The sequence below is a fragment of the Danio rerio genome, chromosome 7 (genome assembly GCF_052040795.2).
Source record: "Danio rerio strain M-AB ecotype USA chromosome 7, GRCz13ab, whole genome shotgun sequence".
NCBI classification, from domain to species: domain Eukaryota; kingdom Metazoa; phylum Chordata; class Actinopteri; order Cypriniformes; family Danionidae; genus Danio; species Danio rerio.
In genome coordinates this window covers 13,044,423-13,062,968 of record NC_141027.1, presented here as the reverse complement: position 1 = coordinate 13,062,968, position 18,546 = coordinate 13,044,423, and the positions used below count along the sequence as shown (strand labels likewise).

Below are 18,546 nucleotides of genomic sequence, written 5' to 3'. Positions count from 1 at the left end.
TTTCCTTTCCATTTGGTGTGCGTTATTAAAATCCATAACACTTTCACCAGTCCTTACTCCTCATTTGCGTCTAATACCCATTGTCATGGGGGCTTGAATGAAATGTTAATGTGTAAAAGTGAAACTGCTGAACTGCAGTGAAAGTCACCCACAATTACATGCAACTCTTACATGAAAACACTTCAAGTAAACATCTTAATTATATTATCGTCTATTAAGGTAAATAACTAGATTACAGATGCCCATGTAAGCCTAGTCAGTTGTGTCTTCGAAGTCAGTGAAATATCCAGAAGGGCATCCTGCACGTTTGATTCAGAAGGGCACATTTTGTCAGACGCTCACCTGTTTTAATTTTTAACCCACTCCATTTTATTTGTATATATTTTACTGGAACGCATTAACTCGACAGGTGCCTCCTGATAGTTAGCTGTGGAGCTAACATTAATCAGATTCACTCTAGTGAACACATAAAAATCATTATTTACTTGAGTGCACGCCTCAAGTCTCCCCCCCTTAATAGGTGCTGGCAACCCGCAGTTTTAAAACGCCTGATATATAATGCATTACCCAGCAGCTAGCTCTCTGCAACTCTCACATGGTCGCCCACTGAAGCTAAGCAGAGACCACTTGGGAAAGGTAGATTGCTGCCAAAAGTGCTGTTAGTGGGACCAGCAGGGGGCACTCAACCTGCGGTCTGTGTGTGTCCTAACGCCCCAGTACAGTGAAGGGGACTCTATACTGATTGGTGCACACCGTCTTTTGAATGAGACATTAAACCGAGGTCCTGACTCTAAGTGGTCATCAAAAATCTCAGGATGTCCTATGAAAAAGAGTAGGGGTTTAACCCCGACATCCTGGTCAAATTTGCCCACGGGCCTCTGCCCATCATGGCCATACCCATATTATAATTGGCTTCATCACTCTGTCTCCTCTCAACCAGCGGTTGTGTAGTCTGGCACAATATGGCTGCTGTTCGTCGCGTCATCCAGGTGGATGCTGCGCACTGGTGGTGGATGAGGAGATTCCCCTCAATGTGTAAAATGTTATCAGTGTCCAGAAAAGCGCTATATAAATAACAATTATTATTATTATTATTATAACAACAATAGAGCACATTTTCAGTTGTGTAACTTGTCATAATGTGAAATATTTCATGCATGCAAGGATCGCTGGTCTAACTCTCTCACGCTCTTAAAGTGACTACTGTATGCTTAGTGATTGGCCGGCGGGGTTCTGGAATTACACTTATTGCTAAACCACACATGCTATTTCAGAGCGAATATTCAGAGTAGCATAATAAACATTATAGGAAGCGTGTCCTAGGATGTCTTTATTCAAAAATAAACCAATGTGAATATAAAAGCAACTTGACCTCAGTAAAGCAGGCTAGGTAGAATAATGTTCATGTCTGGTGATTGGGCTGGCCAATCATGGAGCACCTTGACCTGCTTTCAGGAACTTTGATGTGGAGGCGGAAGTATAAGAAGCAGCGTTATCCTGCTGAAGAATATGCTCTCTCCTGTACAAATTATAATATTTGCAACTCTGAATCTATTCAATTGGTTTGTGCAGCGTTTCCCAACCCTGTTCCTGAAGGCACACTAACAACACACATTTTCAACCTCTTCCTAATTAAGCACCTAAATCAACTCTGAGCATTAACAGAAACCCCAAAACCTAAAGTTTATGGGTCAGATAAGGGAGACACCCAAAATATGCAGTGTTGGTGTGCCTCCAAGAACAAGGTTGGGAAACGCTGGGTTAGTGGACTATGGTACAGTATATCACAGTGTGAGGACACAAATAGAGAAGGACGGCCTGAGGACTGTCAAATGTGATTGAAATCTTGCCTCTGTCAAAGATTAACCCTTGTCAGTGTCTCACATATACGTTGTTATCGTTCACTGCACGGCACAAAAAAAGCAGCATTGCTGGGTGAGAATCCTTGAGCTGTCTGATTGATCTCCGAACGGCTTTAAAACTGTCATCATGCTCAGGAACCTACAGCCTGGTCTCAGTGTTTACATGCGCTTTCACATGAGTGTGATGTGATAAAGCGAAGCCAATCGGTGGCAGTATTGCTTATAAACCAATCATGAGACCATTAATCACCTTCAGCTAAAAGGTCACACCTTATAGCGAATGCAGTTTGTCTTTTTAGGTTTGTCCATTGTGTACTTTGACTTTCTCTATTGTCCACAAGTGTAAATGTATCTTTGGCTTCACCACATAACTACATCAACTACAACAAGCAACACAAATACATTCAACATCATTGCATAAATTACGTTAAAAACCTAAATTTACTCTATTCATACTTAAATTGTAATGGCTGTTTGCACAAATAACATGCAATACACATTTTTCTTAGTTGAGATTGCCTAGAACAAATTTTTGATGGCGAACGCTGAAATTGCATGACATGCAATTTTAGATTAAATAGATAGTTCATCCAAAAATGAAAATTTGCCATCATCTACTCACCCTTGACTTGTTCCAAACACAAAAGAAGATATTTTGAAGAATGTTGGAAACCTGTAGCCACTGACATTCATGTTTGTTTTGTTAACTATGGAAGTCAACGCTTATAGGTTTAAAACATTCTTCAAAAACATCTTCTTTTGTGTTCGACTAGGGCAGCATGATATATCGTTTCAGCATCAATATTGTAATGTGTGAATGCGCAATATTCACGTCTCAGGATCTGTAATGTGGAGTCAGAATTCTAGATGACCAGGTACAATTGTTAAGTAATTTTGGACCATTCTCTGAAAACTCTAGAGATGGTCGTGTGTGATAATCCCATTAGATCAGCAGTTTCTGAAATACTCAGACCAGCCCATCTGGCCTGTCATTATATCTATTTTTGTGGCACGATATATAGCACCAAAATGCATTGCGAGAAACAATATTATTGTCACTGTAAGACTATTTTGACACTATAATGGCATCCTAAGGCAAGTAGACTATAATTTATTCTTAAGAAGGTTCTTAAGAAAATATTCTTAATAAGAATATTTTAATTATAGTCCTTTAAACAATTTAATAATTAGGCATTGGAATCAGAATGTGAAAACGTATATTCTAAACAAATAAATAATAAAAAAAATATTAACAAAAATGTCCAAGGTATAAAGAACTAGAGAAAAAATATACATGAAAATATGCTATAGCAATTTATAGTAAATACTATAGTGTTTTGTTTAACCTCCTAGGGCTTTAGTGGACAGAACATTTTAGCTCTTAAGTGGCTATTTAAAATCCTTTGAATGTTTTTAATTATGTTACATACATACAGTGTCATCCTGCAACTGTTTTGCAGCATATGAAATGTCCCAAACACTATTTTCAACTGTCCAAAATAGGAAAAAAAAATGTTTTTACTCTCTGATAGTCAAAACATGTTCAAAAAATTCTGTTAAATATGCATTAAAAACAGTCAGTAAAAAGTGTTTTATGTAGATTCAAACCACGAGTCCACATATATGGACATCCTTTTTATCTAAAAGTACATCATATCAAAAGAGAATACTTAGGGTTTTATTCTAATTAGGCTTCAAAAAGCCTAAATGGGAAAAAGTAATAAAAAATACATGCACAAAGACACCTTGAGCCTTAAGAGGTTAACCATACTGACACAGACACCTCCAACATGGATAAAGAGGCCAGAAATCAGCTAAAATATGGCAAGAATTGTATATGTGTGGCCGATATTTAATGCATCACCAAAAATGATAGAGGTCACATCCATATGTTATGCGATAAGTTAATATATTGATTTTTGTGACAGGCCTAGTTCAAAGTCACTTAAATCACCTTTCTTCCCCATTCTGATGCTCAGTTTGAACTGCAGCAGATCGTCTTGACCATGTCTACATGCCTAAATGCACTGAGCTGCTGCCATGTGAATGGCTGATACAAAATTTGCATAAATAAGCAGTTGGTCAGGTCAGGTGTACCTTATAAAGTGGCTGGTGAGTGTTCAACAGAACAAAACGACTCAATCTGGTTTAGAACAAGTCAAGATATTTTTGGGGTGAAATATCCTTTTAAATCTAGTCTCAATTTTCCAAACCCCCAAAGCAGATCTGATTGCAAATAAATCAACACTTAATAAATACAATACAGGGCACAAAGTACTGTAAAAATACTAAAGAACTTTCTTCCAATTTGTGACTAATTTAAAATACTAGCAGATAACGTCCAAGCTGAAAATGTACCAGATCCATTATTTTTTCATTATCTTTGCTTTCAATAGTAAACATAATAATAAACTAAAGATACAAATAATAAAGTTTGCTACACCAAAACTGCAAACTATCCATAAACTACATGATTTCCGCTACATTCATTCTGCCATGGCGGGGCGCCACACTAAAATTCAGCCCACCATGGCTACATTACAGCTTCTCATTCAAAACATTCAGTCATTGTTGTTGTTGTTTTTTTTTTATAGCGGGTTGTAAATCGCACCAAAACGCATTAAAAGGTAAGTGAATTATAACACTGCAAACTTTTCTGTAACCCTAGTAGTGCTGTGCGTTATTTGTTTAATCCTTTAAGGTGACGTGTTGACTGACTGACTGACAGGTGCGTAACGCGTGAGGCCAGCAAACACAACAGTTAGGATGAACACGGTTTCCACAAATTTGACTTTATTCATAGATAAAGGTCTATGGTTCTGCACACAGTGACTTTTGCTGGAGTCTTGCTGGAGTTTATAGCAGTTTCACTTTACTTCAGGACGCAATAATGCCACTCTATGGGTCTATTGGAGAAATTCATAAACGTTACTAGTAAATCTTATAAATGTTGGAGACTTGATACATAAGCACACTAAATCGCACTTCAGCAATGTTTATTTAAGAGCACACAAGATCTGCGCTTGAGCAGCGTATATTTGAGGATGTGCAAGAAGTTTTGTGCATGAGGAGAGAAAATCGGCGCACATGCAAAGAGATTTGCATGCTCGTATTACATAAATGCGATCTCGACTTGTAATACTGCGCTCGCGACATTTCTCCATTTGTCATTGAAATATGCTATAGGTAGTTGGTAGATTTGAGTAAAAGACCTCCTGCCACAGCTGTAAAAAATCCTAGAGGAAACACTGAACTACATCTCTATTGATCAAACAAATCCCATCACAAACAATTCTCTACAGCACTGTTTCCCATCCCTGTTCCTGGAGTCCTGGAGGCACACCAACAGGATATATTTACACCTATCTGACCCACTGATTTCAGGTTTTGGAGTCTCTTCTAATGTTTTGATGAGTTGATTCAGGTGTGTTTGATTAGGAGGAGGTTGAAAGCGTGTTCTGTTGGAGTGCCTTGAGGAACAGAGTTGGGAAACACTGTTGTACAGAAACACAGAGGACAAGCCTTTTTTTCCAAAGCACAGTGTGAAATACACATCAATATTAATCAAATACATCACAAATTCGTTTTATACACGTTTAATATGGAATATATGTAGGAAAAAAAGACTGATTTGCAGCTTTAAAGAGTTGATATTTAATAAACACATAAAACAAAAAACAGTTAATTGAAAATCTATTTCTTTACCCAGTTTACTGTTGAGCTGTGGTGTCAGGTTGTAAAAACATTAGTGTCCATGTCTCTCTTTTGTAGGAAGCAGCTTCTCTGTTCAGCTGACTGCGCTAAGCATTTCTTCAACTGGATATTCCCAAATCCGTGCTTACAAAATCTGCTTTTGTCTAGTACAGCATGAAATCTCTGGCAATGCATTGGATGTGAGAGTCCCAGCTGAACTGGCATTAAGACGAGCTAAAGCTGATTACATCCACAACGCTAATAAAAACTTCTCACACTAATTGGCATGTCCTACAAAAAAACGAGCATAGTTATGAAAATTGATGTTACTACTGTAAGTGTATGAATGTGGTATTAAGCTGAACTAGTGATCAATCAATAAATCCAACACAGGCTCAATCTGAAAATGTAGCCCTGTATACATTTCAGGAGATTGTGAATTATGTAGCCAGAGGAACGTATGGCCGCATTTTGTCTTTAGAATTAAGGCTACGGGGCGGTATGATGCTGTTTCTTTTCATGCTTACTAGCAGCTTACTAGCTGCCCGCCTACCTCTTTTCTACCTCTTATACCATAATTATTATTTTTTTATTATTAACTAAAAATTTACATGACTATCTCTCTAATTTCACTTTCTATCGAGCTACTGTCATATCCTAATTAAGTAAAAATAATATTTTTTTAAATAATGAAATTAAAACATAAACAATAAGCATTTCTATTTGAAACTATGAATTCCAAATTCACCACTAAAAAATAAATAAGAATAAATAAAAACAAAACACTGGATTAATAAATCTTTTTAACAAACAAACAAACAAAAATTAATCAATAAAAACAGCAGAAACAAAACAAAATGCAAAACCTGTAGCAATGGCATAGTATTTCACTCAAATACTTCAAATAGCTTCAGCTTTCCAACATTTTTCTAAATATCTGCTTTTGTGTTCAACAGAAGAAGGAAACTCAAAACAAGGATGAGCAAATTATGACAGAAGAAACAGAGAAGAAAAGGATCAATATTTTGTATTTTTCCAGTGCTTGTTACAATCAATTAATCGATCAATCAATCAAATAAACCACAGAACGTAATCTTAATTATGTCTATATGACAGAAAATATATGTTGCCATGAATATAATTGAACTACTATGAATTAATTTTTCAAAAATAATTAACATGTCTTTATCTCTCTAATTTCACTTTGTAGAGCTACTGTCATGTCCTAGTAAAGTCAAAATCAAATTTCTTTTAAAATAATGAAGGTAAAAAATAAACAATAAGCATTTCTATTAAGAAATATTATAAAATTCCAAATTCCACAATAAAAGCAACACAAAAAATTAAATAAAAAACAAAAAAATGGAAAATAAATAAATAATATTAAAAAACAAACAAAACCACAACAAAAGCAAAAGCTGTACCACTGCCATTGTATTTCACTCAAATACTTTAAATCAAAAGATTCAGCTTTCCAACATTTTTCTATATATATATGATTTTGATTATGATTTATATGAAAGAAAATCGAAGGTTTAAAAAGGAGAGAGCAAATTATGACAGAATAATTTTTTCCCATTTTTCAATACCATCTAGTCAGAAAAGAATCAAATACTTTTCTATTTGCCCGGGGTTTGTTACAATCAATCAATCAATCAAACCACAGAGTGCTATCCTAATATGTCTCTATGACAGAAAACATAATATACTGTATGTACAGCCATAAATAAAATACTCAATGAGAACTTACAAAAATTATGATCATAAGTTTTTTTTTTTTATTATAACTAAAAGTAACATCTCTCTCTCTCTCTCTCTCTAATTCCACTTTCTATCAAGCTACTGTCATATCCCAATAAAGTAAAAATAAAATTTCTTTTAAATTAATGAAACTAAAACAAACAATAAGCATTTCAGCCAAATGGAAATATGAGATTTCTGGAAAACTGTCAAAACAAATGTGTCTTGGGCTAGTATGCAGTAATTACTCTCATTAGAGACAAATTGAATCAGTAAAATGTTATAAAACTGCCTTGGTAATCGGTGCCCCCCTAATGGGTTGAGTGGCAATGACCACAGGAACTATGAACCGTGCGAACAATAACAGCAGAAACTACAGTGCTGAGCTGGAAACAATAGTTACCATGGTAAGAAAAACCAAGGCTACACTTTTCAATGAAGAAAGCATTTCTCACAAGAGTTAAGTTTAAATCAATTTCTATATACAGTAGGCACACACTATAGGCACACACACCTGAAGTATACAATAAAGCTTTGTTTCTACATATATGTGTACATGTATGTATGCAGGGTTGGGTGTAATTAACCACAAAGCAATAAGTTATTGTAATTAGATTACTTTTCTGCAACAAAAAATGGATCTAATTTTTTATGTAACTTAATTACAGTTAGTTATAATGTAATTGCCTTAATTCTGGATTAATAAATTCAAAGAAGCAAAGATACAAAATACTATTTTTCAGCTGAAGGTTTAGCTTACGAAATAATAATTTTAGTCAGAAATTAATGACGGTATTATTATTGTAAAGTTTTGAACTTTATTAATCAGGGGTCGCCACAGCAAAATTAACTTCCAACTTATCCAGCGTATGTTTTACGCAGCGGATACCCTTCCAGCTGCAACCTATCACTGGGAAACACCCATACACTCTTATACACTACAGACAATTTAGCTTACCCGATCCACCTATAGCGCATGTCTTTGGACTTGTGGGGGAAACCAAAACACCCGGAGGAAACCCAAGCCAACTCAGGGTGAACATGCAAACTCCACACAGAAATGCCAACTGACCCGGGACTCAAACCAATGACCTTCTAACTGTGAGGTGATCGTGCTAGGCTATCCAAAGTGCATGGACAATACTCTTCTTTTCATTCAACAAGTTTGGGTAAGAAGACGCTAAGGGGTAAGATTCTGGCTGTTAAAAATCAACTTGTCAACAGGTACAGAAATGTCAACAGGTACAGAAAAGGCATGTTCCTTCAGGCTTGCTGTCCTAACTGCGAAATAATAAAATTTAAACTATGCCTTATTGTTTAGCATGTGTTAATATTCCATAATGTTACAATGTATTAACATACTGTGGTTGTTTATTATTTGGATATGTTTGTAAAAAAAAAAATTAAGATTCTAAACAATGTTTTATTTCGATTTATAACAATGAATATTGACTAATTGTTATACAAATCATTTTCTTGTTTTGTCACTTGTTTCAGAGTGATTATTCTAAGTGATTTCAAATAAAGTGTAAAGTAAATTTTTATTCTTTGTCCTTGTTTGTAATTTAATCAACTAAATATTTAATTAAATGCATTTGAAATTGTAAGTACAATAAACTTAAAAAGTATTGCTTTATCAACAAGACGAAATGAGCTTTTTTAGGGCGAGTTTCCATAAATCTTTTAAGTTCAATCAACCTGTCTGGGCTTACAGTGTACCCACTGCGCCATATACCAAACCATATTACCATAAATTTGCCATATATCATTTCAAAATTTATTTAATATTTTAAAAAAACCAAGAAAACTGCTTTAATACATAATAGTGATGCAGTATCATTTTTAACATTTTACAATGAACTTATTACAGTAATGACATAATGCCATTTATAACACAATTTATGTTTAAAGCTAGGAATAAATTACATCCAAAATGTATACAAAAGTTTTTTTGAAGAAAGACAATGGGCATATAATCTGAGAGAACAGCTAAATTTTCGGAGGTTGAAAACAAGGACAACTTTAAAAAGTTTGTTTATGTCTGTCTGTGGTGTAAAATTATGGAACAGTCTAGATCAGACTCTCAAACAATGTCAGCATAATAATCAGTTAAAAAAAATTGTATAAATATATATTGTTAAAGGAATATGTTGATAAAGGTGATTGAAAAAAATAAAATAAGAAAGGTATGATGCAACTTTAATTAAGTACTATGTACTATGTTTTTTTTTCTTTCTTTCTTTGTCTGTGTTACAAAATGTAGAGGTACAAATGGATTTAAACATATAATATGTCAAAGATGCCAAAAGGATAAAATATGTCTCATGTAAAAAAAAGAGATGGGTAAAAGAAGAAATGTTTAAATAATAGAAGAATGAAGTATGTGGTAATGGTGTGGGAAAATAATAAGCTTGTGCTTCATCCCACTCCATTTTCGACCATGTTGCAATGTATTTTTTGCTAATGATATTTTATGCATGACATTTTTAAATAAAAAATTAATTAATCAAAATCAATGGAGTTTAATTCTAAATACACTGGTCAAGCTGCTCCAGCCTTTGCCTTGATTTGCTTACTGATGTCTAGTGAATTGTCCTCTACCTGGCAAGTGACAATGTTTACATTTTAAAAGTCTGATTCATTAACAACATTTTACTTTAGTTGGCTTTTTTGAAGCTCCTCAATTAAACAAAAAAACAAAAGGTTATGGTAAATTGTAAATGACATGCTCTGTCAAAGGCATTCGCCCCAACCAACTCCCTATCTTTCATCCTCCCTCTTGGTGGGCCAAACATTAGGTTACCCTACTTTGGGCATCTCTGCTCTAATCTAAATTCAAGGACAGATAAAACAACATCTCTGCATGTTTAGAATAAAAGAGACTTTTACAATAGAAAAAAAAAGTAGAATAATGTTGAATATTTGTATTTGTAAGCCAACAACACAAGGTCAAAATTATTGATTTTTCTTTTATGCAAAAATCATTAGTCTATTAAGCACAGATCATGTTCCGTGAAGATATTTAGTACATTTCCTCCTGTAAATATATCAAAACTTTGTTTTTGATAAGCAAGGTGCATTGCTAAGATCTTAATTTGGAGAACTTTCAAGGTGATTTTCTCCTTCAGATTTGTTCAACCCTCAGATAAAGTAAAAAACAAAAATTGTCCTATTTTAAAAGTACATCAATGGAAAGCTTATTAATGCAACTTTTATGACTGGTTATGTCATCCATGGTCACATAATAAAACAGGGGTCAGCAATCTTGTTCCTGGAGGTCCGGTGCTCTGCAGGGTTCAGCTCCAACTTGCCTCAACACACCTACCTGGTGTTTCAAGTATACCTAGTTAAGCTGCGGTTAGATTAGAGTTTGAGCATGTGGTATTCTGTCGTGCGGTGCTGGGAAAAGAGGCTAGATTAAACAAGCTTATTAGACATTTTAAAAAGTTTTACTTTTTTAAATCATGTTTTGATCCTCGATTGTTTTCAAGCAATCTATGCGATTTCGCAGGTCAGAGTTCACCAAGCTTGAACTTTGCACCACAGCAACCTGCAAAACTTGATGCATTCGCATTCGCATTCGCATGCGTATTAATTGAAGTCTATGGGAGGAAAAGCCCAGTGTATCCGCAGCTTAAGACCTTGATTAGCTTGTTCAGGTGTGTTTGATTAGAGTTGAAGCTAAAATCTGTAGGACACCGGACCTCCAGGAACAAGTTTGGTGATCCCAGTAATAAAACAACTACATTACACGCCATAACATTGCATGTTTATAGTTAAAGAGCACGGAATAAAATGTGATTCTTATTTTTAAAAAATATGAACGTTAAACGCATTTTATTTAGTATTAAACAGAGGTGAATGAGTTTGCCAGTAAGCATCTTAAAAAAATCTATTAATACGAAGATAGTTTAAAAAGACTTAATGGTTATAGAATGAAATACATTACACATCATTTAGAAAATATATTTAACAAGGTCATCTACAGTATGTTACTGAGAAATTCCATGCAAATGTCTACCATGCCATAAAAAAAATTAAGTTTTTAACCAAAATAATGAAACCCTTTCTAGATTTTTTTTTTTTTTTTTTTTGTGTTGGCTTGTATTTTTCAGTTCTGTAAAAATACTCAAAAATGGTTCCGTCAATGTTTTCCAACAATTATATTTGATTCACCAAATCACACAAGTGGCAATTTCAAACCCATAATGAAGCTTTTTTCCTCATAAATGCAAAAAAAGTCAAGTAAAACTAAATCCATCATGTTTGTTCTATAGTCAGCCAACTCTTTTTCTTTTTGACTAGCATCATTTATTATGGGTTGTGCAGCTTAATTCGCAGAATTTCTACAAAGCATTTGGTGTGACTGTAAACTCTTAAGAGTTTTGGGGTCACATCCATAATACGTTTATTTTCCTCATTTAAAATGTAACAAATGTTTACGATTGATATTTTCTGATCCCATAACTCTGCGGTTTGTTCTTGTGGAAAATATAAACAAATGCTTCAATATAACGTTGACATATACTTTCTCTGTGTTTTTATATTTTAAGTTTTTCCTGAAAACGTCACATCCAAAATGCTGAATTGCTCTACTCATTTTTATCTTAAACATTAAAACATTGGTTGCATTGGTATACTAAAATACAGTAAAATAGGTATAGTACAATAAAAATAATGATCAATGAAATAATGCATGTACATTATGACATCTTATCTAGAAATCGACAGAGATAAATATATACACAACACACAAGCATGTAAACATTACATTTAGAAAGACTCAAAAGCAGTATGGCAAAAATGCTATCTCGATACTTATTTTCCATATTGAACGATCACGATATATATATACTCTGATACAAGTTGTAAATGCTTCTATTTAAAAGAGCACCCCAACAATGACTAAAGCCACAAAAATTAGAGGGTCTATTGAATGGCATTACATTTTTGGACAATTAATTTTCGGGGGCCACAAATTCGTTGCATCTCTAATATCAACACACTTTTAAATTCCCATATTTGCACATGTCTTCTGTCTGTTTGGCTCTTAGATTATATCAATACAGAGTAAAAAAAAAAAAAAAAGTCCAGAGCTTGTCATTGGTATTTTCAAAAATTATATTGCGATTCGATATATAGTTTTTCGACTGAGCACGAACTCAAAGGTGATTTCACCTCGCCTCTTTACCAAGCAAAACACTTGTAAAGACAGCTATTTAAAAAAAATAAACACCAGAAATTCACAAAAAGTAGCTACTTAAAATGAACTAGCCTTCCAGGTTGGTCTAAAAACTGACGTCACAACTGACCGAATTGCTGTTTATGAATGATTTTAAATGCTGCTGACATTCAAGGGTTAAACTATAGTCTTTCATTTAACTAACTCCACTGCAATCTTGCATCACAAATGGGTGTTTAAGGACCATCCGATGTCCTGTTTGTTTATCCACAGAGCTCAGTGTCTCGTAAACCTCGTCTGTCCCACACAAATGTAAAAAAAAATAAAATAAAGTTAAATCCATTTTTTATCATCTGCCTCCAAATCTTCTAAGTTATCGTTATCAATATCAGCCAAAAAAAATCCATATCGGTTCATCCCTAATCTCCAAAATTATTTTCCATATTGAACGATAATGATATATTTTCTGATACAAGTCATTAATGCTTCCACAAAAACTAGAGGGTCCATTAAATGGCATTACAACATCCAATAAATCGGTGGCCACAAATTCGGTGTGTCTCTAATATTAACACACTTTTAGATTCCCATTGTTGCACATGTCTGCTGAGTGTTTGGCTCTTAGATTAGATCAATACAGAGTAAAAAAGTCCAGAGCCTGTCCTTGTTTTTTTTATAAATTTTATTGCGATTCGATATATCGTTTTTCGGCCCAGCCCAAACTCAAAGGTGATTTCACCTCGCCTCTTTACCAAGCAAAACACTTTTAAAGACTGCTATTTAAAAAAAATAAACTCCAGAAATTCACAAAAAGTAGCTACTTAAAATAAACTAGCCTTCCAGGTTGGTCTAAAAACTGACGTCACAACTGACTGAATTGCTGTTTATGAATGATTTTAAATGCTGCTGACATTCAAGGGTTAAACTATAGTCTTTCATTTAATTAACTCCACTGCCATCTTGCATCACAAATGAGTGTTTAATGACCTTCCGATGTCCTGTTTGTTTATCAACAGCACTCGTAAACCTCTTGTCTGTAACACAAATGCCAAAAAAATGTTAAATACATTTTATTTCATCGGCCTCCAAATGTTAAGAGTTATCGTTTTCGATAATTATTTTCCATATTGAATGATAGCAATACATATTTCGATACAAGTTGTTAATGCTTCCAGATTTAATAGAGTACCCCAACAATGACTGAAGCCACAAAAATTACAGTGTCCATTAAATGGCTTTACATTTTCTCCCGATAAATTTTCCGTAGCTACAAATTCGGTACATCGCTAATATCAACACACTTTTAGATTCCCATTGTTGCACGTTCCTGCTGTGTGTTTGGCTTTTAGACTAGATCAATATAGAGTAAAAAAAAAAAAGTCCAGAGCTTATCATTGACTTGTTTTTTTCATAAATTTTATTGCGATTCGATAAAACGTTAATCAGCCCAGCCTTAACTCAAAGATAATTTCGCCTTGCCTCATTAAAGCAAAATAAAGTTGTAAAAATTGCCATTTAAAAAATAAACAACATAAATTCCTCCAAAAAAGTAGCTTCTCAAAACAAACAAATATATAAATTATTTTTTCACTGCCATCTTGCATCTCAAATGAGTGTTTAATGACCATCCGATGTCCCGTTTGTTTAGCCACAGCAGTCAGTGTCTCATAAAACTCTCGTCTGTGTCACACAAGTGCCAAAAAAAGAAGTTAAATACATTTTTTTCATTGGACTAAAAAAAAAATAATAAAATAAAATAAAAAATCAAAGTCAAAAGAGTCATCAATATAGGCCAAAAATCTGTATCAGTGCATCACTAATCTTGATAATTATCTTCCATAATAAACGAAAACAATATATTTTCTGATACATGTTGTTAATGCTTCTAAATAAAAAGGGTACACCAACAATAACTCAAGCCACAAAAAATTAGAGGGTCCATTAAATGGCATTGCATTTTCGGTGGCCACAAATTCAGTGCATCACTAATATCAACACACTTTTAGATTGCCATTATTGCACATTTCTGCAGTGTGTTTGGCTCTTAGAATAGATCAATATAGAGTAAAAAGTCCAGAGCTTGTCATTTTTTATTTTCAGAAATATTATTGCGTTTCAATATATCGTTAATCGGCCCAGCTGACTTGTACAAACTGCAATTTAAAAAAATAAACACCAGAAATTCCCTACAAAAAAGAAGCTTCTCAAAATAAACTAGCTTGGTGTAACAAATTGACATCACAACTGACCGAATTGCTGTATATAAATGATTTTTAACGCTCCTGACATTCAAGGGTTAAACTATAGTCTTTCATTTAATTAACTCCACTGCCATCTTGCATCACAAATGAGTGTTTAATGACTATCAAACGTCCTGTTTGTTTAGCCACAGCAGTCAGTGTCTCGTAAACCTCTTGTCTGACAGACAAATGCTAAAAAACTGACCATCGCAATTCCTCCAAAAATCTGTTCTGCGCGCAACAGGAGGGGGCAGAGGCCAAACGCACGTCCGCTTCCCTTCGCCCTAATAACCACCATCCTCTTGCACTCACACACATAAAATAATAATGCTTAAAAAGTGAGCAAAACCCCGTTCATCACACATGCAAGCGATAAGACGCAGCACTCAGTATGACAAACGCCCAATCATGACTATGTGATGATGACCTTGCGTGGATGACAACTCCCTCAAAGGCACCCGGAGAAATGCCCTCACGGTGAAACAAAACACACACAACAGGTGCTGCAAGCATGAAAACGCGCGCGAATTGCTTGATTGAGAAACCCGCTTGCACCTGTTTGCGCGTTCGCGAGCTGACACTTTGCAGTTGAGGACGAATTGACATGAAATTGAATGGAAATGACACGGCGTTGACCCGGACGCGCGCGGCGGCGGTACCGGCTGCCGCCACACACAACCGTCTGCCGCTTCATTTCAAGGGCGGGCGCGCTGGTAAAAAAAAAAAAACACAGAAGTCTGGCGTCTCTTACCTTTACCGTCCTCGTCCTCCCGATTCAGGTGCATGGCTGTCCGCCTTCAGCACGCCAAACAGACGCTTGTTTCTTCTCTCAAGTCCCTCCAAGAAAAAAGTCGAATCCAAAATGAGCTTGCAATGGGGGAGTGAGCATGGAGCAACGCGCGCGCTCGCTCTCTCCCTCTCTTTCGCTGTGTGTGTCTCTCTCTGTGTGTCTCCTCAGCTGTTTATTTCTTTCTTTCTTTCACTCACTTGATTTTTCTTTCCCGGTCCCGTCATTCGTTTTCGGCGGTGAGAGGGTTTAAAGGGAGGGATGCATGCATGGACGGAGAAGAGCCGTGCGTGTGACGCGTCTTCGCCAGCTGATCAGGCGCGAGCACTGACGGCTTGGTTTATGTGGGAGAAAAACTCCAGTGAAAAAAAATGGGACGGTTTTTTTTTTTTTTTTTTTTTTTTGGTCAGTTTTAAGAAATGTATATCTGTAAAAGATCAGTGTAACGGAGTCATGTTGAACCCAATTGTTGTATTTAAATGTAATTTAATAAAACAAAATTAATCTAATATTGAATTTGTCCATGTTTGACCCAACGTTGAGTTACAACAACCCAGCAATTTTATAAAGTGTAAGAAATTTAAACTCACAATATTATTTTGCAATACCGATTCATTCGGCAATTTTATCTAAAATTAATGCACCCTATTTTATTTTAACATATTTGACCCAACATTTGGGTTTCAACAACCCAACAATCTTAGAAAGTGTAAGAAATTTAAACTCACAATATTATTTTGCAATACCGATTTATTCGGCAATTTTATCTAAAATTAATGCACCCTATTTTATTTTAACATATTTGACCCAACATTTGGGTTACAACAACCCAACAATCTTAGAAAGTGTAAGAACTTTAAACTGTGTGTGAGCTGTGCATTGATGGATTTGCTTTTTCGTGTTTGCAACTCTGAAAACTGGACTGACAGTTTCACTTTACTAGAACTTCCATATTAAGCTGCTTTGACACTATCTACATTGTAAAGCGCTATAGTAAAAAATAAAGATGAACTGAATTGAAATGTTATACAAAGTCACAATAAAATATTCAAATGATTGCATATCTGCACAATTGGATCCAGCTTTTATAACTAAATTATACAAATTCTGTCAAGTTTCCCTGAAGGACTGATAGTATTTCAAAAATTCCCTCAAGTATCCTACAAATCATAAACATTAGCGAGTGAATGAATTGGATAAATGTGTTGCACTTGTATGTCAAATAAAAATAAAAGCTAACAGCGGTATTGTAATGAGTCAGGCACAATGTAAGTGGGGATCCATGTGCAGCTTTAGTAAACAGAACTGTCAGGCAGGCAATGGTCAAAACAGGGACAAACAGGAGCATGCAGAAAATCCAAAACATATTCAGAAGAACAGGCGAAAGATAGGGATGGCTGATGTGAAACTGAAGTTTCGACAGTGTCAAAATCCCGAAGCACAAGTGTTTAAAAACTGCACCAAAGCATGATCCGAAACACCCAGGTCATGTGACTAAAGAGATTCAAAGCATCGGTCACATCGGAGAATCTTAATTTGACTGACAGGGTCAGAATAAACCTTGATCTCATGTAGCCTAGTGGACCGTGTGTGCACAGAGTAACTGTGCTGCAAAAGTCTGAGAGAGTTTGAATCCCTACTAAAATACTTTAAAATTATGACTTGATTTATTTTATTAATGTTACTTTTTTATGACCAAAACAAGACATATTTATTCACAAAGTGTTCATTCGGATGTCAGATCAATGTTAAAACAAAACAGAGCATTTAAAAACTAAGACCTATAGCTGCATCACCCTGGATTTGAATCCATTATCTCTGCATGTTCATCAGGAACTCTCACCGCTTCACAAAATCACTTGAAACCTCAACTCTACAATGTGGGGCTTAATACCTTAATTTTCTTAACCATTTCTTTGCCGAAGCTGTTCCAGAGCAATACATAAAAAAAGACCACTAGGTGTCACTGTAGACGGGTTTCAAAATGTTTCAAAGCTTCGACACATTTGCTTCAACTGTTTCAGTGTTTCATCAAGCTTCGCTTTGCCCAACACTAAAGGCAGGCAATGGTCAAAACTGGGACAAGCAGGAGCATGCGGAAAATCTAAAGTGTAGTCAGAAAAACAGACGATTTTGACCGGTGGCAAAACAACAGATAACAATAAACATGGAAAGGCCGAACAAGGAGAATGGCTTGAATTCCTCACTTACAGCTAACAGAAACAAGACTCAGCCAAGTGTGTGTAAATGTGTGGTGTGTATATATAGTCCAAGTAATCATTCAATGATGAACTTCAGCTGTGTGTGTGTGTCAGTGTCTGGATGACTGTCAGCTTCAGCAGGAGAGATTGGAACAATCTGGGAGTTGTAGTTCGGTTCAGTGGCAATTGTAGTTCTCCAGCGATCTGCAGCTGATAAATCACTGTTAATTATAACAGGTATAAAATATGTACTTACTCCCAGGGCCATTTATATCAAAGCTGATATTTAGCCACACCATTTTTGTGTTTGAATATCTTGTTTTTATGAGACGAGTTGTTAGCCCAACGCTCAACCCTCAATCTGGAGAACCAGGACATACACACATACAGACAATTTAGCTTACCCAATTCGTTTTTGGGCTGTGGGGGAAACCTACACCAACATGGGGCGAACATGCAAACTCCACACAGAAATGCCAACTGACTAAGCCGGGGTTCGAACCAGATGTCTTCTTGCTGTGAGATCGCTACCCACTGCACCCTTATAAAATACATACAAGACAGAATGTTGTTTCCTCGTCACTCAGTTTTATTCATTCAAATAGGGTGCTAATGTTGGCAAATGTTTCCAACAATTTGCAATGACTGGATAATCATTATTTTGAATGATGCGTGGATTATTGGTTTTCCTTTGCTAAATGACAGGATTTGGGCTTTCAGTCAACTAACCTTGTGCACATGCTCAGTTGCCCTCGTTTGCTGCCAGTTTGTTGCCTCTCAGAAATAAAGGTTCACAATGTGGTCTTTGTACCAGACATTAGTACATTTAGGGTACACATTT

General features: G+C 35.4%; 1 protein-coding gene across 3 annotated transcripts in view; it reads right to left on the bottom strand.

The window, feature by feature from the left end:
- The window catches only part of syt7b (synaptotagmin VIIb), a 291,633-nt gene extending 275,800 nt beyond the window's left edge, over positions 1-15,833 (bottom strand). For 2 of the 3 annotated variants that reach the window (XM_087258665.1, XM_087258666.1), the window contains exon 1: positions 15,469-15,833. In XM_087258665.1, coding sequence (XP_087114791.1) covers positions 15,469-15,502 — 34 coding nt within the window. In that variant the 5' untranslated portion in view covers positions 15,503-15,833. 3 annotated transcript variants of the gene reach the window in all.
- Between the last annotated feature and the right edge of the window lie 2,713 nt (positions 15,834-18,546).